The 25,242-nt window shown below is 39.9% G+C and overlaps 1 protein-coding gene across 1 annotated transcript in view; it reads left to right on the top strand.

Annotated features, from left to right (window-relative positions):
• The first annotated feature begins 3,588 nt into the window (after positions 1–3,588).
• PhKgamma (phosphorylase kinase gamma) overlaps positions 3,589–25,242 on the top strand; it is a 43,656-nt gene continuing 22,002 nt past the window's right edge. The window contains exons 1-6 of the mRNA XM_080285459.1: positions 3,589–3,607; positions 7,510–7,647; positions 9,840–9,968; positions 12,551–12,671; positions 16,392–16,555; positions 19,776–19,866. Coding sequence (XP_080141585.1) covers positions 7,524–7,647; positions 9,840–9,968; positions 12,551–12,671; positions 16,392–16,555; positions 19,776–19,866 — 629 coding nt within the window. The 5' untranslated portion in view covers positions 3,589–3,607; positions 7,510–7,523. The remainder of the gene's footprint in view (positions 3,608–7,509; positions 7,648–9,839; positions 9,969–12,550; positions 12,672–16,391; positions 16,556–19,775; positions 19,867–25,242) is intronic.

Raw genomic sequence — 25,242 nt, 5'->3', positions numbered from 1 at the left:
TAAGGACTTCAGGGAAGAGTTTGCAAATAGCTGGCAATAAGCCAGTGGGTCGATAGTTACTAAGATCTTTTGAGTCGCCTGTTTTGTAAAACAAAATAGCTATTGTTTTTTCTTCTACTTTATATCTTTATACATTGAGTAAATTAGTGGACGAGCCTGTTTTGTGCTTGTACTCCCGCTTCCGACAGTACATCAGCTACTATTCCATCTTCTGGGGTGTTCCCTCTTTTCTTACTTTTAAGAGAAATGTTTATTTCGTCTGGTGTTACCTTAAGTATTTCACTTGTGTCAACTGAAAAGTTAGCTGTTGGTTACTATTGTCGTTGAAGCATACAGTTGTTCATAAAATTGTTCAACTCTCTTCACCACCCTACCTCCGCATTTAATGACTTCTCCGTTTTTGTCTTTCAGTGATATAATAAGTTGCTTTCCTGGTGCCATTTTACTTCGGACCTGATTCAGACTTTTTCCATTTTTGATGGTTTCTTTGATCTGATCCATGTTTCTCTCTCTCTCTCTCTCTCTCTCTCTCTCTCTCTCTCTCTCTCTCTCTTTTTTCCTGTCAGTTGCTGATAAGCTTATTTAATTCCCTTCTTTCGATTTCATCTTTGCTTTTACTTTCATCTCCTTTCTTCTTTTCATGAGCTCGAAGGTCATTTTTTAATACTTGTTGTCTTTGGTTGTATAAGCATTTCCGACTACCTCCACTGATTCTCTTAGCACTTTTGTTGGTCTGTCATTCAACTCATCAGTGTCACACTCAGCATAACTTGGAGCCTGACACTCGTTATTTGTAACTGAAAGGCTGCTTTGTTTTTGCTTACTTTTATTTGGCATATCTTTTTTGTTTTTAATCTTTCACTTTTGAAATTTAATTTGGCTGTGCAACCCACCATTCTTTGGTCACTTCCTGTATTACTTTTTGATAACTGTGACATTTATGATCGTGTTATTCTTATATGCTATTATGAAGTCTAGTTTATTCTTTGTTTCTCCATGTGGACTTATCCAGGTTCATTTTCTCTATGCTCTTTTGCGAAAGAATATGTTCACTATGCTCATGTTACACATTTCAGCAGAAATTTACCACCATTTCACCTCTGTCATTCCTTTCTCCCTCTTCGAATTTTCCCAGACATGCTTCTCCATTTTTCAGTTTACCAATTTTTGCGTTGAAGTCTGCCATGAGCATAGAATAACTGGTCTGTTCTTCTTCCATAATTTGGGAGATGTCATCATAGAATGTTTATATTTCTTCACATGAGCTCTGGGAAGTCGGTGCATATACTGTATATACTTATAATACTTTCAGGGTGTCTTTTGTATAGTCTTATTACAATCCATGCTACTCTGTCAGATACACTGCTGAATTTAACGACGTCTTCTCCAAGATTACTTTTAATTAGAAATCCTACACCACTGTCTCTTTCATTTTGCCTTCCTCTGTAGTAAAATATGTGGTTGCTGTCTTGGAGCTGAAGAAATTTTTCTTCTTTTCAGTGGATCTCATTCAGTTCCACAATATCCCTACTACTAATGTATTCTAGTTCAGTCATGAAGATATCAAGTTTGTAATCTGTGAGGCTTCTTACATTGTAGTTGTAGATCTTCATGGATTCCAGTTTGTTTTATGTCCCAGTCTCTGATTTGCCGAGATAGTTCCTATTCACTTTCGGTGGCACACTGCCCATAAGCACAGAAGACAATGCGGTTGGAGTTTTAGTAGGCGATGATCCAACAAGATCGCCCGTGAAACCAGTAACAGTAGTTTCTGGTGAGATGTAATTTGTGTGCCTCCTTATTCAGTATATTCGATGGAGTTCAATATATCAACAGGGGGTCCCATGGTCCGCACCGTCTAAAGACGGTACCTCGTAGCCTATATCAGCAAGTCCTTCCCCTATCCGTCACCCAGGGACGCGCCAGGTAGCAATGGGATCTTGCCCCTGGACATATACATGGGGGTCCGGGGGGGGCGGGGTCAAGGGGGGGCGGTTGCTCCCCCTTGGAATTCCACGGCTTCAATTCTTGTTCAAGGATGATTGAGTGATTTGAGTCGATTCATGCATTCTGTCACTATGCATTTGGTGTACTGTAAGTCATGTAACTCATGTAAGTATATGTCTATGCCTATTTGGAGAGTGTGTATTTTGATATATTATAACCGCACATATATGTATAATTTATTTTGCCCCCCGTACAAAAAATCCTGCGGACGCCCCTGGAGAGATATATATATATATATATATATATATATATATATATATATATATATATATATATATATATATATATATATATACATTCTGTGTGTTACAATTGTTGATAGATATAATGTAGAAGCACAAAAACAACTTCAGATAATTATCCAGTTTTGGAGAGTATTTCGGCGGTGGAACTGGGGTTAGGAGAGAGAATATATATATATATATATATATATATATATATATATATATATATATATATATATATATATATATATACGCAAAATTGCTTAAGTAGACACAAAGAACAAATTTTAAAGAAATAAAAGTTAGATAAATGGACACAGGCACAAAGGAAAAAAAATATCTATCTGTTGTTAAACAATACCAGATCATGCTTATTCATTATCAGACGGATTTTTCATTACCAAGTCGGCCCTGACCTGGTAATGAAAAATACCAAATGCCAAGTTGCCCAACGTTTGGTGGGGGGCCCCTTCTGGTGGTAGGCCCGGGGCCCAGGCCCCGAGGGGCGTGGGCCCATCCCTGAGTCCGGCCCTGGGAACAAGCTGGTAGCACTACATCAAGTGGGTGGATGATGGTACGTGTGTGTACCCTATTTACCTAACTATAACATACAGGATGTAAACTTGGCTTGTGTTGTCATATACTGTATATTTATGATATGTATAATTATGAGAAAACTGCGTTGTTAAAGTAGTAGTGTAAATGCAATAATAATAACCTACAACCTGTACCAGTATTTGTGTGAAGATTTCCAGTAGTGCAGTATATATATATATATATCAGGAGGTCTAATATGTTTCCGTTTCAGTAGATGGACTCAAAAGTAGAAAAAGAGGACACAATAAATCTGATCAGAAAAGAAAACTGGATCAGTGAGATTAATAGCCTGCATTCGCTTTTCGCACTTCTTTTGTGATGCAAGAACTGGGGGATATATATACGCATCACATATTAGTTACTTTTATAACACAATTTTCATGAGCTTATCGTTACCCACTTAAGTATTGATATTTCCATAGAATAATCGTTTTAATTGAAGCTGCTTTATTAGTTAAGGCTGCTGTAATGTACTTGGTTTGAAAAGAAAACTCTTATGACATACGTAGATAAAAACCAAAACAAATTCCGCAATCTTGAACGAAAAATGCTCTACAGGGTGTATATTCTATCTGTCCATTCCTGTCCCTTGAAAATATATATATTTTGCTCATCATAAGCCAGATAATTTATTTAAACAAGTTGAAATGCAACTATACACCGAACATAGGCAGAATAAAGGAGGTATATATGCAGGATCAAAATTTAGACCTGTTACGAAACAATTTGGCAATGATTGTATGAATGCGAGAGATGGGGACGAGGTCAGCTGGGTGAAGGTGACTGCTTTGTGCTCTTCATATCATTGCTGCCTGCTTTTCTGCTTCCTGCGTAAACTCTACATTCACATAAGCGTCGGGTTTTAATTTGCAGACAAAGGTAAATAGTAGTTTTAAAGCAGCCATGCCCGGAATCGTGTGATAAAAGGAAAATAATGAGGGCAGGCTGCAGTTCTCATTGTTATGATTGTGGTATGCATTCTTGTGACTCAATATTCCGTAACCTTAGGTGGTGACGTTAGTACACTGGAACTCATATATATGGCAGTTACTTTGGCATTATTGCAGTTCTGGGCAAGTCACGCCTCGCTTTGACTATTTGGGTTAGGTTATTTAGGCTAGGTAAGGTTTGTTTGTGAATTTTCAGGAATAAATACAATAAACTGACATGGAAATTGATTTGCACATTACTGAATTTAAATATGATGACAGTCACAGATTTCCAGGTGTCTTTTTGGAATAAAGTGTTGACAGATCCTTTGTTATGTTTTCTAGATCAGTGTATATAGTGGGCTTTTTAATGTTTGCTTTTAAAAATTGTTTGGGATTATGGGGTTCAGTTACTGTACTTCATACTATGTGTATCTTAAGTTTTATGTGCTGTGAAGGGTTTTAATTTAATGGTCAAGCATTATTTTGCTCCTCTGTGTCTTATTTAAATGCTGTGTGATTTACGTAAAGATTTGTTTTATGATCGCATCTACCTGTGCCATCCTGTGGTTGCGTGATGATTACCAAACGCTGTTAATGTACAATACTGCCGGTGCAAGTTTTACCAGTGCACTTTCCAGTTTGCATGTTGTGAGGTTAGTTATAATCACTAAGGGGTGAAGCTCCCCAGTTGGGTTTCAGTGCCTCGCCAGTTGAGCTTCCAGTGGTATATGTAATTTTTAAATTGTGTAGGCTACATTTGAGTTTGTTTTCGGCAGTAAATGCACTATTGGGGTCATTTAGGCAGTTTTCTTTACTATCGTGTGGTAGGTAAATCTTTTTTGTTGTTTCAGTACGGTACCGTATTTTTGTTTGATATATCTAGTGCTAAAATTATCTTCCTTAAGACTATGAGTTTATAAGAAAACAGCATAAGTCTCTGTGTAACTGCCATATTATGTTATCCTGAACTTAAGTAGTTCTAAGCACTTTCTCTTCTATAAACATCCATCAGGAAAGCTTTTTTTACTTAGTATATAAAGAGATGGGGGAGATTTTCTGTTCCTATCTCCATCTTTTAATGCATCTGTGTTGCATGAACAAACCTAACCTAACCTAACCTAATTTACCATAGTTGCCAGCTGTGGAAAGACTAATGGACAACTGGATGGAAATCAGAATAGATAACATACGGTAGGTAGCCCATAACATGGAACTTGGAGATGAACAATCACCCCCCCTCCTTGCACTTGTTGGACACTGTGTACCAAAAATTGCATTTGAGACAGATGTGTATTAAAGAAAACTTGTATGATGTTGCATAAACTATATCTGTCTATTGCCAAACGTCTTAATCCTGAAAGGGTGGCCACAAACAAATCACTTCCGTGTCGCCCTGTTCCCTGCTCCATTGGTTAGGTGTAATTCTGAAATAATACTGGTTTGGTTAATTCAGTTCAGCTGCATCAGGGTAGTTTTACTTAGTCTAGGATAAGTTAAAAAGAAAAAAAAAAAAGAAAAGGCTGAAATTTCATGTTTGGCTTTAAGTTACTGGGAATTAATTTTGTTTAACACTGTCCTTTAATATTTTAGATTTTTGTTGTTTCTGATGGATGTTCATGTGTTTCAAATGTTTTTCATGCTCATTTTTATAAAAAATTCCCCATTATGCCAGTTTGTCTCCTTCCATCACTACCATGGCAAAATAAGGCATTTCCAATCAAAATGAGCCTTAAAAATCAATTGAAATGCATAAAACAGCATAAGAAAATACAGGTAGCTGCTTTAATTGGGGGCTGTGTCCCCTCCAGGCTCCTCATGACATTAACTATCCAGACTGCCACTTAGCCTAACCTTGAAAGCCATTCAGGCCTTTCATGTGCCTACCATTTTGGAAACTGACGTATCTGTGAAAGGTGGTGTCTCAGCCATTTGGCCATATTTGAGGATGGAAAAGGCCCTCATGTTCCAGACATGTGCACTTTCTGTCTTTTCTTGGACAGAAGGTATGTATGATAACTGGCAGAAATGCCTCTTCTTGTACCAACACCAATTACCACACTTTGGACACCACCTCACTTGGTAAAACAAGATGGCCATGCTAACATTCCAGACTGGCTGTGTTATTTTGGAAACAAAGAATAATAGTTTTGTAGGGAGAAGGCATGCACTTGTGATATGTACAGATATTCTTAAAGTGGCTTGGTGTGGCTTTGCGGGGGATAAGTCTGTGTCACCTCAGCATCTGTCAGGTCATGTTGGATCGTAAGCAGCCTCTCACTGGAGGGACCTCAGCACCCTTATTGGCTGATTTAAAGCATCTCCCAGGAATTGGAGGACGAAGGCTGACAGGGGGCAGCATAATCGGAAACCATTTTAAGCCAGATGTTGCAGGGTCAGGGTCTCACCTTGTGTATGGGAAGTAACCAAAATATTGAGGGGCCATTTTGTTGTAAATTAAAAGAATACCAATTACTGTCCTTAGCCAGATTAATACTGTAATACTGTTAGTTGATGTACTGAAGAGGCCCATTGTATTTAGTACTATGAGCAGTTGATATATTACAAAGTGAAAAAGTTTATTACAGTGAGTATACTGTGTGTCTTTATAATAATTCATAGGTGAGGCTTAGGTATAAGCAGTGGTAGAATAACTCAGTCTTTCTGGCTAAATAAACCTATCAACTACAGGCAAGCTGAGGCCCCTGCAGGGGTAAGGAGATGAGGTTAAGTTTATAGAGAGAGGACTGAGGAAGGGTTTGGTACTTCAAATTTGACATATGCAGATGATATTGTGTTGCTTGCTATAAGTGAACAAGAGCATGGCCGATTGATTCCAAGTTTTATGGACATCTGTGATCAAGTTTTGAAAGTTTCAAAAGCTTGGAGTTTGGCTAGTATCTTATAAATTGGGTAACCAAACCTAATTATGGAGTGATGTTAGGATTGCTGTTTTTGAGAGTCCAGAGGTATTCCCACAGATATCTGGGATAACCATTGGGGAGGCCAGTGCCACCCTGGCCACCCCTCTGCCTACACCATTATGTAAAGCCCTTTACAGTTGCAGCATCTTGAGTCTAATTCAGGTCCACCCATGACTCCCACCAGCACACCCTCGTTATATGATTAGGATGTGCTTTTGAAAACGCATCGATTAACAGTCAGTCAGATAGTGGAATGATTACCACTTGACATGGGTTGGCTGGGGATACATTTTTGGGCAGTGTTCAACCACCAGATATGTCTAAAAATATGTTTCCGTCACACCTAAACTGGTAGATATTTCATATCATTTCACTTCACTTGCAGCTTGAACTCCAGTACGACACTGTTGTTTGATCACTAACACTAACACAACCAACAGTGACCGAGTTTAGAGGCCATCTTGGAACAAACAAATGAGTGTATGTGTGCTTGTCGGCAGTCATATAAGGGAAAATGGTGATTACATTGACTAGTAAGGTTTCAAACAGGATCATTATGATCGCATGAATGAAAATGCAGTCATATACAGTATCAGAAAAGGTCACAAAATAGTATTGACTGTACTGTATAGGTGAATTATTGCACACCTAGCGATCGTATAATGAGGATCTATTTAGCTGTGATTGGTTGAAGTCTATCCCATGCAAACTGTAATTGATTTCAAACCATACATTGAAATCTTAACATTGGTATTTCTCTTATTCATAACTTGGTACCAGAAACCCATAGAAGAGGAGTGTCTTGAAACTGAGGTACGTGTTTTGCAGGGAGTGTTGTTAAGATGGCTGTGGATGATGAAGGTGATGTTCTGCCCGACCGTGATGCTGCCAGGGGTTTCTATGCCAAGTATGAGCCCAAGGAGGTTCTGGGTCGAGGAGGCTGCTCTGTGGTGCGCCGCTGCATTGGTCAGTCAAGTGGGATTTGTTTTTGAGTGGAATAATTATGCTTTATATTATTCTTTACAGTACTTGGAATAACACTGCATTAGTCAGTTATGTGGAGTTTATGTTGAAGTGGAATGATTATACTGTACCCATATTTGGGCCAAGGATTAGATGGAGGGATAATATGGGAGGTATATGAGAGAGGGGGTGGTGTGAATTAGAAAGAGGACAGTCAGATGGTGGAGCTCAGGGTAGCACGGAGATTCATTTGTGGCCACCCCGTTACAGGATTAGAGCATCTGGTGATTGATAGATAGTTAGACATTTGAAAATTTGTTTATCTGGAAGATGAGAGAAGTAAACATATGAGTCATGGAGAGAGGGATGATGTTGGTAATGAATGGTGATGAATGGAATATCTCAAGTTTGATATATGCTGATGATCAGTACTGCTTGCAGGTACCAGACGAGAGGTTGTTGGACTAGTGCAGAGTTTTGTAGATGTCGTGCCTTGAGACTAAATGTAGATAAGAGTGAAGTGATGATTATTGAGAGAGAAGGTGGCTCCAAGTGTGATGTTGCAGTGAATGGAGAGAGACTGGAATTTGTGAGAGTTCAAATGCCTGTGTACAGCGATAGAAAATAGAGGAATATGTGCAAAAGAAGTGGAAAGTAGAGTGACGCAAGGAAGGAAAGTAGCTGGCGCTATGATGGCCTTGATAAGAAATGGATGCTTGAGTGTTGTAGATGCAGGAGGCTTACTGCACTTGAAGGAGTGTTAGTTCCAGCTTTAACATTCGGGTGTGAGACTATAGTGTGGCATGAAAATGAAAAGTCAGGAGTAAGAGCAGTGGAGTTGGGACTTTTTAGGAATGTATGTGGAGGACAGAGAGCAGATAGGGCACAGAATAATGTGATGTATGAAAGATGTGGACTGAGGAAGTCTGTGGACACCAGAATTGAAGAGAGTGTACTGAGATGGTATGACGTGGAGAGAATGGATGACAACAGAGTGGTGAAAAAGGTATATCTGATTGAATTTGAAGGAGGGAGGAGGTGAAGTAGGCCAAGAAGATGGAGAGGTACGGTGAATGAGTGTGTGAGGAAGAGAGGTATGGAAGTTGGTGAGGCTAAGGGACTGCCAAGATATCAGACTGGCTGGATGAATTTTGTGCAGAGAAGCTTATGACCAGGGATTTGGCACCCCTTTTTAAAGTGACAGCATTGGGATTGACTCTACTGTATAGGTATATGTGAAGCTACTGTACGTGGTGGAAACTGTTTGGCCTATTCAAATGGAGCCAGGATTCCTTGGGCTCGAATGATGCGTGAATGGAAGCATGGCCCATTGAATTGGGCAAACTTTGGTTATCTGGACACTGCTACTCCTCACCCCACCCTAGGGTGGGAAAGGAGGTCCGGATGATGGTGATGATGATGGACAGTTATAGCTTGATATGGGCCTTCTTCCAATAAACAACATTTGTATACTGTATGTGCATAGGTGATGCTGTAGAGGCTAGAGGGATGCTATCCTTTGGTGGTATTGATATAGATGGATGGATTGATTGTCTGATTATACAAACATCTCTCTTAGTTTCCTGTCCACTGAAAGAAGGATAGTGGATTGCAGGGGGCAGCTTCAGCCTGCAGTCCACTGGGTTCACATTTTACACTAGTCTGGTTTCCTCCTCCTCCTCCCTCCAGATATGGGTATCATTCTTCCCTTCGAACAGTTCATAGGACTGTAATGTTGAGACATGATATACTGGAGTGTGTGTCTGGATGTCATTACCACTTTCTGATTAACCATGGTGAGTCTAACCACCCAGTAATGAAAACAGCTTAGTTTATGAAAAAGTGTTCTCAAATTGATAGCCCTTAACTTCTGTGTAGTGACATACCATTCATTTTTTTTTTTCTTACTTTCAAATTATTTTATTCAGTTTAGGGGATACATCTGTTACTGGCAAGATTAGCTATAGTCATCCCTTTATAGCTATGGGACTTTCATAGGCTGAGTTAGATCATTTCATAGTAGCTAGAGTAAAATTGGACATCCTCAGCTGAAATGGTAATGTGATATTTGTACTGACTGATTGCCTGTAGTGTGAAGAATTGCCGTTCAAAACAGCAGTATTCTTTGTACATACTGTATTTTGGAACACGTCCCTTAATCATGTTAGAAACTAACTGTATTTTGCATATTGCAGAGAAGGAGACAGGGCAGCAGTATGCAGCCAAAATTATTGACCTGAGTGACTCTTCTGATGAGGGTGTGTATGAGGCTACCAAGCGGGAGATTGAGGTGCTGCGTATGGTGGCTGGACACCCATATATCAGTAAGGATTAACACTCTTATGGTCATATCTTCTCTTGTTTCGTTTCATTTCGTTTTTAAAGGCTCCAACATGCTTGCATGTGTCGGCCTTGGTCACCTAATGGCGGCTCTCCATGCTGCACGATCCATTGCAGCCTCCCTGTTCAGTCCCTTAACCCTAATGTCACACTTAATGACCTCGTCCCATGTCTTTCTCGGTCTACCCCTCATAACCCCACCCCCAGTATTAACACTTCTCACCTTCCTCACCCAATTATCATCCCTCATCCTCTCCACATGTTCAAACCACTTCAATCTACCTCTCCTCATCACAACACCAATACACTCTAGTCCCATCCTACCTCTTAACTCTTCCATCGTAAACCCAGCCCCTCCAGGCCTTGGACGCAGGGACGCACTGCACATCCACCTAATCATTGTCATTTCTGTACATCAGAGCCGGTGAATATCTTCCTCCTTCACTGCCCAGGTCTCACTACCAAACAGCATTACACTCCTAACACATCCTGCATACAAAGACCCCTTAGCACGTAGGGAAAGCCCTCTCAATGTCAGGAGAGGCAAGAGCTCCCTGAACTTCTTCCAACCACTTCTCACCCTAGCCACAGAGCTAGCTTCAGCCCCACCTCCAGCACACAACATGTCTCCCAAATAACAAAACTCATCCATACACTCAAGAGATTCACCAGCAAGTTCAATCCTTTCACGTCTGACAATCTCCACCTGCTCACCCCGGCACGCCGTACACATAAAATCAGCATTATCTCGCAGTCTACCTCTGATACCACTACATCTCTTATGCACCCATTTATCACACACACTGCAATGCCAGACAATTTAATCAGCTGAGAGTAAGTCATGGGAGCCTGAGATTATCCCTGTGACTACCAAAATTCAACTAAAAAAAAAAAAAAAAAAAAAAATGATGTTAGCTTACTGTGTATGGAATGTGTAGATGGGTTCATAGCAGCTCAAGTGTTAGCCTAATCCAGTTATTTCTGTCAGCTGAACAGATTACCAAGTGTCTGCCGAAATGAACTACAGTACATGACAAAAACACATCTTTTGAGGTGATCTCTATTTAGTAGCAACATATCACTCTTCTTAGTTTTGCCAGGTAACTTGATGAAGCTCAGTTGAATGAAGTATTATTACTTAGTAAAGACCTTCACCTCACAATGTGTGTTTTTATTACCATTACTGTCAGAATAGAGTTGCCAACAAAAGTCCTTTTGTCTCACCTACTTCTCCTTTCATGGCCTTTGAAAATCGTCCTTGTGAATTCGCAGTAACCAACTGCAGTGACAGTTTTATCACACATTGTTGTCATCACTGGTGTGTGCTTCATATTCACCAGACTGATTTTCAAAATTGAGAAAATATCAGGAGCAGTGACTGGATTATTGTTGCTGATAGTACCTTTTTCCTTCTCCCTTTCTTCTTTCCTTCTTCCTTTTCTTCTTTCACTCTTCCTTCCTTTCTTCCTTCCTCTCCTTTTTCCATTTTCATTCCTTTCTTCCTTCCTTCTTTGTTTCTTCTTTCCTGCTTCCTTCCTTTTGTTTTTCTTCACATTGTCATTTATTCTTTTCATTTTCCTTCTTTTTGCTTTTCCTCACATCTTCCTTCCTTCCCTTCTTTCTTTGCATCATCCATCCTTTCTTCTTTCCTTGCATCTTCCTTCCTTTCCTCTTTCCTCACATCTTCCTCCCTTTCTTTTCTTCTTCCTTCCTTTTTTCCTTCCTCACATTTCCATCCTTTCTTCTTTCCTAATTCCTTCCTTCCTTCAAATCATTCTTCACATCTTCCTTTCCTTCTTCCTTCCTCACATCTTCCATCCTTTCTTCTTTCCTTCTTCCCACATTGCATCTTTCTTCACATCTTCCTTCCCTTCTTTCCTCACATCTTCCTTCCTTCTTCCTTCCTTTCATCTTTCTTCTTTCCTTCCTCCTTCTTTCCTCACATCTTCCTCCCTTTCTTCTTTCTATCATTCATTCCTCACATCTTTCTTCCTTTCTTCTTTCCTTCTTCCTTCTTTCCTCATTCCTTCTTCCTTCCCTTCATCATTCCTCACATCTTCCATCCCATCATCTTTCCTCACGTCTTTCTTCCTTTCGTCTTTCCTCACTTCTTCCTTTCTCTCTTCTTTCCTCCCTTCTGTGCTTGATAATGTTGGTTGCTCTGCTTTATGCTGTGGAAATAACTTTTATGTGATGAATTATGTGTTGTATTTTCCAGTTCCTGATAGTGAATTATACAGTCATCCCTTTGGAAACATTACCTTTTTTGAATGAAATTTCTGTTGTTTAAGAATGCTGTGTATCTTCCATTGATAACTCAGTGCCACGTATTATTATAGTAGCATTTGTATCCAGTTATATACAGTACAAATAACGTTTATGTTTTAGGCATTTGAAACCAAGAAACTAGTCTTTGATAATTTATTTTCCCTTGTTAAATTCTAGTCAGAGTTCTGCTACTTGTTGTTCATTCTAAGTAGCTACCAATACAGTTGCTGTATTTATGTGTGTGCTTGTTTTTGCTTTAATACTATCTAAAGTAGGTATCCTTTATTGTTATTTCCAGTTGAGCTGCATGATGTATTTGAGTCATCAACTTTCATCTTTCTGGTGTTTGAACTGTGTGAACATGGAGAACTGTTTGACCACCTCACTACAGTTGTCACACTCTCAGAGAAGAAGACCAAGTAAGCTTTGTCTTTGCATACAACACCAAATGCTTTTTATTCCAACTCCAAAAGACATCTGGGCGATCATGGTTCAGTATTAGATGGGTGAGACTTTGAGAGAATGCAGCATTATATATGAAGTTACAGTAAAGACACTTTTAAACAGCCAGTGTTCTTAAACTGTGTGGATTTCAAATTATTATATTGAACCTCTTTTCTTCAAGCATAGTGTGCTATGACTGGTTATCTACATTTCAAAAGGTCTGTTTGTCACCCTCGAAGATTAAGATTTACTTTCTGTGGGTGGAAGTCTAGAACAGTGATTAGAAAAGATTATGGATGGTGTAAATAGTTTGGATAAATTATACTGAATTATCTTGTCCAGTTGTTTAGATGTAGTCTCAAGTGTACTGCCATAATTTGGAAAGCTTGAACCTGGAATGGTGATTGAATGGACATTTGGTTCATTTCACTGGTCACTCAGATATAGTATTCACCTAACGTTTATGCATCCTTTTTCCTGTTTCTTAATCCTACTCACCATCATCATCGTACCTCATTTTCCTACCTGTAGGTGGGTAAAGTAGGGCACAGAAAGCCAGGAAGAGGAAAGAATACAGTAGTAGGAGATCTAATCAACTGCATGCCCAGTGAGATGAGCCAAACACATACATTCATTCCCCATTCAAGCTTCCAAAATCCTGACTCTACCTGATAGGTATATGTGTTTGCAGGTAGCATCATATTTACCCATCTGACAGTCAGTCCAACAACTGTCAGTATAAAAGGGGTGTCAAACCCTGGTCATACACTTCTTCGTACAAAGTTTTTGAAGCTACCTCAGTCCATTGTCAGTTCCCCAGTCTCGTCATCTTCCATACCTCTCATTCTCACACACTTCTTTACCATAACTACAGCCAGGTTTCACTATACGACAGGGTTACGTCAATTGAAAACCTGTTTCATAGTGATTCATTGTATAGTGAGGTCGACATAACCTGGGTTCAGTGGAGTTAGGGAGGGTTCCCTTGACCACGAAACCTAAAATCTAAAAAAAAACTTTTAGGCTTGCCCTCGGCGTTTGTCAGTAGCACCACACTTTCTGTTAGGGGTAGCATGCTTGCCAGACACAATTACCAAGTCACATGTTTGAGTACTTATATCTATCTATCTATCTATTGCCAGACGCCTCAATCCCGTTTGGGGTGGCCACAAACAAATCGTCTCCAAGTCGCCCTGTCCCCCGCCATTTCACTGCCCTGCTCCCAACTCACACCCCCCTCTCTCATATACCTCTCCACCCCATCCCTCCATCTCATCCTCGGCCTCCCCCTCCCTCTTCCCCCCTCCACCTCACTCACATACACTCTCTTCGTCAGTCTTTCACCCTCCATCCTCTCCATATGGCCAAACCACCTCAGTGTGTTCCTCATAACGCTTCCTATCACATCCACATCCACACCACAACGCTCCTTTATATCCTCATTCGTCAGCCTGTCTCTCCATGTTACTCCACAGGCCCCTCTTAAATAACTCATTTCCACTGCTCTCACTCTTGACTTGTGTCCTTCCAACAATGTCCAAGCTTCACTTCCGTACGTTAGAGTTGGTATCACAATACTGTCATGTAGTAACTTTTTCACTTCCATGCTCACTTCCCTGTTTCTTATCACTGCTTTCAAAGAACCAGCAACCTTTCTTCCCTGCTGTACCCTTTCAAGCACTTCACCCTCCAAACCTCCATCCTTACTCATCACACTACCCAAGTACTTACGCGTACTCACATTTTCCAATTCCTCACCATCCAGCCTTGCTGTACATTCACTAACTTCACCTCTCTCAAAGACCATCACTTTACTCTTCCCTACATTCACCTTTAGATTCCGTTTCTTACACACTCTCCCAAACTCATCCACCAAGCCTTGTAGCTCCCCTTCGTCTTCACTCAACAACACAGTATCATCTGCAAACAACAGTACAGGGAGTTTCCAAACACTATCCTCTCTCACCAGGGCCACTCCAACATCCACTACCCTACCTTGTACCTCTTTTATTACCCCATCCATGTACAGATTGAACAACCATGGAGACATGACACATCCCTGTTTCAAACCAACTTTCAGAGAGAAAAATTCACTTAGTTCACCATCCATACGCACTGCAGCCTTCGCACCATCGTACATACTCTTCACAGCATTCAACAACTTCCCATCTACTCCATATAATCTTAACACTTTCCACAATCCTTGTCTATCCACCCTGTCATATGCTTTCTCCAAATCCATGAAAGCCGCATACAACTTCATTCCCTTCTCTAGAAACTTTTCCACTAAAGATCTACGAATGAATATCTGATCTACACAACCTCTTCCCTTCCTAAAGCCTCCCTGTTCTTCTCCAACTAATTTCTCTGTTCTTTCTCTAACTCTGTCTATAAGTATCCTACCATACACTTTTCCTATTATACTAAGAAGACAAATGCCCCTATGATTACCACATTCTTCTTTTTCTCCTTTTCCTTCGTACAAAGGAATAATTATACCTGACTTCCAATCCTCCGGGACTCTACCTTCCTCCCAGGCCAATCTGCACATCTTCCACATTCATTCTACTACTATCTCTCCCCCATGCTTCAGCATTTCACCACACACTCCATCAATTCCTGGGGCTTTCCCCGATTTAACTTTCTTCATTGCTTCCACAACTTCTATCCTACTGATTTCTTCCTGTCTTCTCACCTCCCTCCTTCTCCCAGCCATTCCCCAGCCACTTATACTCGCATTACTTCCATCCTCTACGTTCAACAATTCCTTAAAGTGTTCTCTCCATCTGTTCACTTTTTCTCCCTTCTCCAGTAGTAATCTACCATTTTTATCTTTCACTCCCCTGCTAACTTCACTTCTACCCTGTCTTACTCTTTTCACTTCTCTCCAGAACATTTTCTTACAGTCCCTCCACTTTACACTCAAATTCCTTCCAAATTCCTCATCCACTCTCTTCTTACTCTCTCTTACTAATCTTTTCACCTCTCTCTTTCTTTCCACATATAACTCTCTCTTCCACCTCTCAACTTCTTCCACGCCCCTATTTCTCATCCATTCATTGTATGCTTTCTTCTTTTGTGCCACAGCCTGTTTCACCTCTTCAGTCCACCACGCTGTTCCTTGCACCCCCTTTCGTCTTCTTCACTCCACACACCACATCACATGCTGCACATATTTCTTCTGTAAATATCTTACACACACCTTCCACGTCTCCCATCTGCTCCAATTCATATTTGCCCAGTCGTTCCTCCACTTCTCTCTTATACTCTGCCTTTTTCTCATCCTCTTGTAACCTTTCCACTCTTCTTGCAACTACTTCTTCCTCTCGTCTTTCCCTTCTTCTATTCCTCCATCTTACTTGCATTCTAATTCTGGCCACCACCAAGTAGTGGTCAGAAAGTCCACTCCCCCAACCTCTATACACTCTTGCATCCTTTACACATCTTCGCATCCTTTCACCCGCACACACATAATCAATCATTGCCTTCCTTTCATTCAGTTCACCACCCACCCTTCTCATCACTCGCCATGTATACCTGTGGATCATTTTATGCCTGAAGAGGGTATTGGCTATCACCAACCCCCTCCCAGCACAAATGTCCACTTCATGCACTAAAAGTTGTTACTTCACTTAATATTGCATACTGCCTATTTTAAGTAATTTTGAAATTCATTGATAATATTAACTTCTTAGGGTGATCATGCGGCAGCTGTTTGAAGCACTGGCTCATGTCCATGGCAAGGGAATTGTACACCGTGATCTCAAGCCAGAGAACATTCTCCTCGACGATGATTACAATGTCAAACTTACTGACTTTGGCTTTGCGAAAGTCCTGAGGCCTGGTGAAACATTGACGGGTGAGTACCATTGAGCTGTAACATAGTGCACATATCTGTAGCATATTAGTAGTATGGATTTACACCTATTAGATTCCCGCAGAGAAACTAATAAGTTTCATTGTTGTTGAAGAAACATGAGAGAAGCATAGCAATAGTTCCCCCTCCCCCCCAAACATGCTATCACATGGTGGAGAATGAAAAGGGTCAGTAACCCCCTGTCTGTACTGTATTAGGTTGAAGTGTTTTCATATATATAAAAACCTTTAGCAAAAATGTAGCATTACTTCATAAAGAGTGTGCTGTATGTTTAGTTTATGTGACTTACCGGTACATCATATCAGTCTTCATTTCCAGTACATTGTACCATTTGTTTTTTTCTCAGGAAGTGACTGTCAGATTATCATGCATATAATATAATAACTTTATCTTGTGTTTTGTATTACGTAATATTCTTGTCTCATCAGGTTTGTTTGTTGATGAATTTTGTTTTCATGTTTTTCCATGAGATTTAATACTATAGTTATTAAGTAGCTACAAGCGCATTATCCGTGCTTTGTGTATTGCCAGTCTGTGCATAATATTCTGTAGTGCTCTAGTATTCTACTATAGTGTCATAAGGTATTGTATCTAAGACTACAATTACCAAAACTATTAAAACTAAGTACAGATTATCATGCTCTGAGTGAATGGGATGGGAATGAAGAATGAATATTGAAAGTACAGTAAAATCTTACTATATCAGATTCTAGTGCTTAGGAGGACTCCATGGTTGTGTGTTTTGTTTTTGGACTTCAGTCTGATATTAGCAAGTAAAGTTGACTGCAGCTGTGCAAGTGTGAGAGAGTAAGTAATGTATGCATACTAATATGATATATGACATAGCAGTACAGTGGTTAATTGTTTAGTAAACTAATTTTAGCTTCATTGATTAGCTAAATTGATTATTACACTAAACTGGAAATGTTTTTAAGTATGCATCATCTTAAATAAATTGTGAAAAGCATGAAACCAGTCTGACTGGCCCATGTGGTAGAAATGAAATGCATAGCAACCTTTTCTTACCTGACTAGATGGTTTCATAGTTCAGTAAAAGTGGGAAAAAATAAATGTCTGTATATACCGGTAACTAACAGGCGAGAGTGACTAGTTGCTTGCCTGAGTGGAACAATATGAACGTTGATTAGACAGATGTGTTGCGCATCCTTGAATGTGAAGCCTGGGGGGGGGGGGGACTAGGATTGTGATTGAAGAGTTGACTGGAGTGTATTGGTGTTGTGATGAGGAGGATTAAATTGAGATGTTTGGGCATGTTTAGAGGATGGAAGATGACAATTGGGTGCAGAGGTTGAGATTTGTGAATATTGATGGTAGGGTTATGGGGGGCAGCCCAAAGAATACCTGGGACGAGGTATTGGAGTGTGACTTCAGGGGTAAGGGACTGAATAGGGAGGCTGCCAGAGATCGATCAGCGTGGAGAGCTGCCATTAGGAGACAGAGGCTGATGCATGCACGCATGTTGGAGCCTTCATAAACAATATGAACTGACGATGTGAAATCCCAGCCACCTGCTAGGTTTACACTTTCATGGGCCATCTCTGGTTGGAGTGCCATTGCTCACAAGACCACCAAGGGTTTGTTTGTTGGCCATATGGATACCATCTACTGTATTAAATGGTTTCCTGGGTTTCAGGAAAAAATTTTGTTTGTCACTCAGTGTATAGCCATGTGAAGGTAGCACCGCACTGGGTGAGTGGATGTTGGGTGTCCGTTGTCTGCCACAAGTACAAGACAGTACTAAGATATAATTTGCATTTTGTATCACAAAGGAAGAACTTCTTTGAAAATCTTTGCCAGTGAAAGTAAAGTTGACAGTGTTTAATGAAACTGCATAGTGCATAGTGATTTTCACAAGAAGTTTGCTCTCTTGACATTTTTCTGTTGAGTTGAGCTCTTTTATGTGAAGAATTGGCCAAACTGAGTCCATTACATACCGTATTTACATCTGTTAACAGGAGGATTAGCCTCTTTGCAATGAATGGTAAATTGTTATCAGTATTTTATTATAATATTTGTGATGTCTTTCTTGTAAATGACAATTCCATTAAACTGAAATTTGCTAAAACACCCATCCACTGAGCTGTAGGTAGTCTAATTCAGAAATAAGTATTTATACAATGCATACTTAGTGCAAATTAAGCTTTTTGAATACCTAAAGCCAAACTTAGTACAGTCAGGCACTGATTATTTTGGATTGTTTGAATTAATATTGGTCTGGGTATGATGTAAAAGAAGAAAGTTCAACAGGCTTAATGTGTATGATAAAAAAGAAAGTCAGATATAGTAAGATTTTGCCGTATTAGGAGATAAGATTCAGACTGTGAATTAGTAGGCTGGTGCTGTGCTTGTCTGGTTATCATACAGATAATATAGTAAAGAAATATACTAATTGTTTTTGCAAATGTACAGAAGGATTCATGAATACCATATTGTTTGTTGACGCAACACAAATGCCCCTGCCCCTCCCCTTGCCACCCCCCCTTTTTTTTTTTCTTTATTCAACCAGAGCAGCAATGAACAGAACATTTAGAATAATTAAAGTAGAGGGAACCAGGAAAAGTACGTATAAAACAAAATGGTAGCCATTGTTCCAAGTAAGTCATGGTATGACTTTCATAGTCAGTTAAAGCATCCATCATTTTCTGTGATGTGCCATAGTATTCCAGCTTAAAGTTTGTATTTGCTTCACACTTGTATGTTGCACACAACTTCTGTACAGTCATGTTGCTAGTACATTGTCCAGATATGAAGCAGCTGTGGGTGACATTTAAAAATTGCCATATTTATAGAAAACTTGCACACTGTTTAATATCTTGATGTCAGAGGACTGGGTCTGTAAATTTTATTTTGTGATGTAACCACTTTCAGAAGAGACATACCATCCTGGAAGTGGCAGAAGGTTTATGATTATGGTAGTGATTCCATGTTGGAGAGCTGTTGATGAGATCCTTATGGGTAATAGCCAGCCCATATCTTGGTGACCATGGTCACTTTCAGTATGAGGATTCCGTTAAGATTAACCCTGGAATAATGCTGTTTGATTTGATGTCTTTGTAATGTCTTTGAATGTCAGTTCTATAAGCTAGTGCATTATTTTGCTAGGTGAGATGGTGTATGGGCAGTGGTTTGTGAATGTAGGGTGCATATATGAGTGTGTGAGTGTGATGGTGTGTGCCACCAGAGTTGTGCGGCACCCCGGGCTACCTGGCACCAGAGTTGCTCCGCTGCAACATGATGGAGGGCGCACCTGGTTACGCTCATCAGGTGGACTTGTGAGTACGCTACCTCACGCTCACTACCTCTTGGGGTGCTTAGTGTGGGTAGTTACGAACACCTGTGGGAAGGTTAACATTTTGTATTGCAGATTGCTGTGACAATTGGCTGTAAATATTTTTTAAATTAATATAGTTTTCACATCATATTAAAGTATACCAAAATTCTTGTTCACTGTAAATTTAGTGTACTGGTAGTGTTTTGTATTTATTGTATAAGTAGTGTAAATATTCCTTGTTTGTAATTTTTCATGTGATTCATATTATAGTTCTTGGGGGTAATTCTTGGGGGTAATGTACGGTAGTTCATGGGTGCGCTTCATGTAAGTGTGTCTTGTCACTATCCGTTGCCCAAGAAAGAAAGTAAGGCATATAAGTTATAGTGTGAATGGTAGTTTCCATAAGGTATTGTATATTTGAGAAGTACAGATACTGTAGTTTTGCTTGACTATCACTAGTCTGTGCCTTTCATAAATAATTAAGTCGATGCTGGCACCTAAACCATGCTTACTGTGCATGACATGAGCATGCTGGCACCAACACATGCATGGCTTGAAGAATCTCATTTATTGATGACTCTTGTAATTTGTGCTTCACTAGTCTGTCATACTTATACAGTATTGCCTTCATGGCAGAGTTTATATTATTATTTCAGTCAGTTATATGTGATGTGAGGGTATCAGTATAGGAACATTTTGTATTTATTTTATTTGTGTAATTTTATTTTTGAAGACATCAAGTGCTTCAGGTTATTATGGAACTTAAATGCTTCAGAACAGAAAAACTGGGAAGGGGGTTAGAATATAGAAAAGGGCATGCTGAGATATCAAAGCTGCATAGAATAGTTATGACTGACTTCAAAAGGTGTGGTATGCATGTTCTTATATGTGACTTTGAAGATAGGAGACTTGGAAAGTCAAGAAAATGATGCTGCTCTCGATATGCAAAAGTGTGTGAAATCGGTGTTGAAAACAAGTGATTGACATGGATGACTAGGATAAAATGAATGATGGAAGGCATTACACTGTACATTGTTTTCAGCATATTTTTAACGATGTTTGATAGAATAGCTACACTTCACATGTATGAAAATGGCAGGGTGGAGCTGTGTAAATGGTATAACCTGTGAGAAAATGTCCAGAATTTTTGTGTCATAATAAACATGACCTGTTTCAATGGATACCTAGTGATACTTCCTCTCTTTTTGTGTAAGAGTGTAATTGATGTCCATTTAACACCTTTTGTAAAAGACCATTGACAAAAGGGAATGTGCACTTGAGATTTTAGTTTATCTGTAGGGCCTTGCAGCTTTCCACCTTGCACCACAGTAAGTCAGTGGTTTGATGTTTGAAAATGAAAAGAATTTTTGGGGGTTATTTGGCATTGCACAACATATTTTGATGAAATTTGTTTTGTTTTTATGATCTGTTATAGTATAGAAATAATATGGCTGATGTATGTAATATTAAGTGCATTTTAGATAATTCATTGCTGCAGCAAGCACTTTTTTAGGACCTGCTTGGGGAGCACCAAAACTTTGTTTTCTTCTCAACTGTTGAACCAGTCAAGACATGACATACCATTTTAAAATTGTGATGGAAGTTGCCTGTAGTGGTACCTGACTTTTTTTTTTTTTTTTTTCCATCCATCCATCCATCCATCCATCATCCAATCCTTTGTCGCCCCATAGAGGAGCGTAGGAACACGGGGCAAGACAAGTTGGTCCGACATTTAAGATGAGAGTGACCAGCCTCACTGATCTCTGAGTGGCATTACATGAGTGATAAACCCCAACCACCCCTTGGATATAAACCTGCACCGGCTCAATCCAGTTGGAGCACCTTAATTACCCACTAAACCACCAGGCAGTTTGGTTATATGGTTACCACCCAGTGTAGTAAATAGTTTCCTAGTGTACAGGAAACCATTTGGCTTGTCACTTAGTGTAGAGTCACCCATATGCAGTAGGAAGAAGAAACAATGAAGGAAAGAAGGACAGAAGAGGGAGAGTAAAGTCACCCTTAAGCAGAGCAAAGAGGAAAGAATGAAGGAAAAAAAGACAGAAGAGGAAAGATGGAAGAGAGGAAAGGGCAGACACCCAAAGCTGCACTACATTGAGTGAGTGGATAGTGAGCACCCCCATTTACCCACATTCCAAATGAGCCAAATACAGTACAACGCGGATTTAACATGAGATAGGTTCCTCGAGAGGTTGCCTAAAATCAGTTTCGCACGGAATCGAAGTGTGGTTTTAATGGAACAAAATAGTTTAGTACCTGAGAGAAACACCAAACAGTAAAAATGCTTTTATTAACTAATAATTATGAAAAGTATACATCAGAATGATAAATTAGCATCATTCTCTGCAATGAAGTGGGAGGTGAATGGCATCCTTACTGCGTGCTATGTACGAGTACACTGCCTGCTGCCTACTGTCACTTTGCAAGAAAGAAGGAACCAAAGGCTAAAAGCTCACAAACCATTCCTTCCAAGAAAAAAAAAAAAAAAAGAGAGAGAGAGAGAGAGAGAAAGAACCAGATTCAAGATCCGTTCATTTTGATATGCCTGGACACACTGTGTTTGAAAGACTGGAGATCATAGGAAGTAGGAAATACAGACAGAGGGAGACAGTTCCAGAGTTGACCTGTTGCATCAATGAGGGACTGGGAGTAACGGTTAACTCTTGCATTAGAGAGTTGGATAGAAAAGGGATGAAAGTTTGTTGCTAGATGGGTGCTGTGTGCCTGTCGCAGAGGTGGAGAGATGCAAGCAGACAGTTCAGAGGAGCAGTGACCATTGAAGTAGCAATAGAAAAGAGATAATGATGCAACAGTGCAGCGAAGAGACAGAGGTTGAAGGGAGCCAGTAAGAGGAGGAGAATTAATGAGACAAAAAGCCTTTGACTCCATTCTATTGAGAAGAGCTGTATCTGGGGAGCCCCCCCACACATTGGAGTTGTACATTACACAGGTGAATAAAACCCATCTATAAAGTCAACAACTGTGCAGGAGTAAAGAAGGTACAGAGTCGGCTTAGCACACCCAATCTCTTGGAAGCAGGGTTTACAGGAGATGTAATATGATCTTTCCAAGATAAGTCCCAAGAGAATGAAACCCCAAGCATTAAACATTAGTGGATACTTCTGTGGAAGATTTTATCAGGTGGATAGGTGTAAGAACTGAGTCTTTGATGCATTAAATACGAGATTATTATTACCCCAGTCAGAGATATGAGCCAAGTCAGACATAAGGTGTGCCACTGCCTCATCCCTTGTTTGTTGATGTAACTGCAGATATGGATGTTGCAGGAACCGAATGGTAAGGTGAAGGGTGGAATCATCAGCGTGTGAGTGGATAAGGTTAGATGTACAGCTTAGAAGGTCATTGATGAATGAAAAGAAGAGAGTTGGTGATAGGACAGAGCACTGAGGAACACCACTGTTGATAGATTGAAAAGAACAGTGGCCGTCTACAACAGCAGCTATGGAACGACAGCAGCAGCTATATATGGAGGCATAGATAGAAGGATGGAAACAGTAAGAAGGCATTTTGGAAATTAAAGATGTATGCCATACTTAATCGAATGCCTTTGAGATGTCAAGTGCAATGGCAAAGCTTTCATCAGTCCCTAAAGAAGGATGACCATGAGTCTCAAAGTAGGTGAGAAGATTGCCAGTGGAGCGTCTCTGACGGAACCCATGATGATGATCAAAAAGAAAGTTGTGATAGGAAAGATGCCTTAAAATTTTTCTGTCAAGAATTGACTCAAAAACTTTTGAGACACAGGATGTTAAAGCAATTGGATGATAGAGAGTTGGGAATGGTCACCTTTCTTTGGGACTGGCTGAATGAGAGCAAACTTCCAGCAAGAAGGAAAGATACAAATTGATAGACAGAGGTGAGAGAGTTAACGTACGCAGGGTGTAAGCACAGAAGCACAGTTCTTGAGGACAACAGGGGGGACCCCATCAGGCCCATATGCTTTGTTAATATTGAGGCCAATGAAGTCAGAAATACATCAGCAGAAGAAATTTTATTGTCAGCCATGAGGAGGTCAGAGGGGGGAAGTGATGGAGGAATCATCCAAGGTGGAATTGGAGGAGAAAGTCTGAGAGCAGTGATCTGCTTTATCAGTAGAAGAAATAGTTACAGAACCATCAGCTCCAAACGGGCACCCAACACTTAAAGCACCATTGCCATGTTGCAGAACATCCAGCACCTTGATTTTCTGCTCCATTTGTAATCAGTTGCTTTGATTTCTTTCTATTTGGAGTAGCTAATGAAGTAGTGGCTGGCCTCTTGAACATAGTGGTGATGGTTGATGCACTTGGTGGTGGTGGTGATACTGGAAAGTAAGTCACACAGCACTGTACATCTGCTCGCTAGAGAACCAGCATGTGAACTGAGACTACTTTGTGGCATAGTTGCGTAGAAGTCCACATTATAGTCGCGGCACGCGACTCTGAGGTTGTTATTATTGTGCTCAGGCAACCTGTCATTCAAAAGTGCTTCTGATTTCGTGTATAATATGAGACGCATGTGGTTCGTGTATAATATGTTCGTATATAATAATATTCGTGTATAATATATTCGTGCACGATATTATGATTAGTGTATAATATGGTACGAAATCGGATGCACTTTTGAATGGTAAGTTGCCAGGGTACGATAATGACAACCTCAGAGTCGTGCGCCGCGACTATGGTTGTGACATCATTATTCCACACATTCTTGTTTAGTGACCAGGATGACAGAGGATGTGTCGTTGGTACATACATCCATCCATCCATCCATCCATCATCCAGTCCTGTGTTGTCTCATGAGGAGTGTAGGAACCCAGGGCTAGGCAAGTTGGTCCTGACAACTAACGTATATTTTGGTATAGTGTAAATATTGGAAGAGAGGGTATTAATAATGATGTCAGACCTCTTATGATTTAAATTTAAGGACATAAAATATAAAGATAGTTAATAATTCAGCAAATGTTGATTAATAACCAATGAAGAGGCAGGTAAAATTATCCACATCCAAGTTTTCTAGTAGTTCAACTGGACACGATTCACAACATTGCTTCAGTTGTTCTTTACTGCAATTTACAGTACAGTATGTATATATATATATATATATATATATACATTATGTATCTATCTATCTATCTATATATAGATGGTAGTGAAGCCTATGTAAGGGTAAATGGGCATCTAAGTAAATGGTTCATGATTGGTGTGGGCATGCGACACAGTTGTGTGCTGTCCCCATGGTTGTTCAATATATGTACGGATGGGGTGATGAGAGTAGTAAAAACACGAGTAATGGAGAGGGGATGGCGTTGGTAATGAATGATGATGGATGGAATATCTCAAATTTGTTGTGTACT

Source organism: Coenobita brevimanus, chromosome 106, assembly GCF_032717465.1.
Source record: "Coenobita brevimanus isolate Jiangsu-jjx chromosome 106, ASM3271746v2, whole genome shotgun sequence".
In the NCBI taxonomy this organism is placed as follows: Eukaryota; Metazoa; Arthropoda; class Malacostraca; order Decapoda; family Coenobitidae; genus Coenobita; species Coenobita brevimanus.
This window is presented reverse-complemented; position numbering and strand designations above follow the sequence as displayed.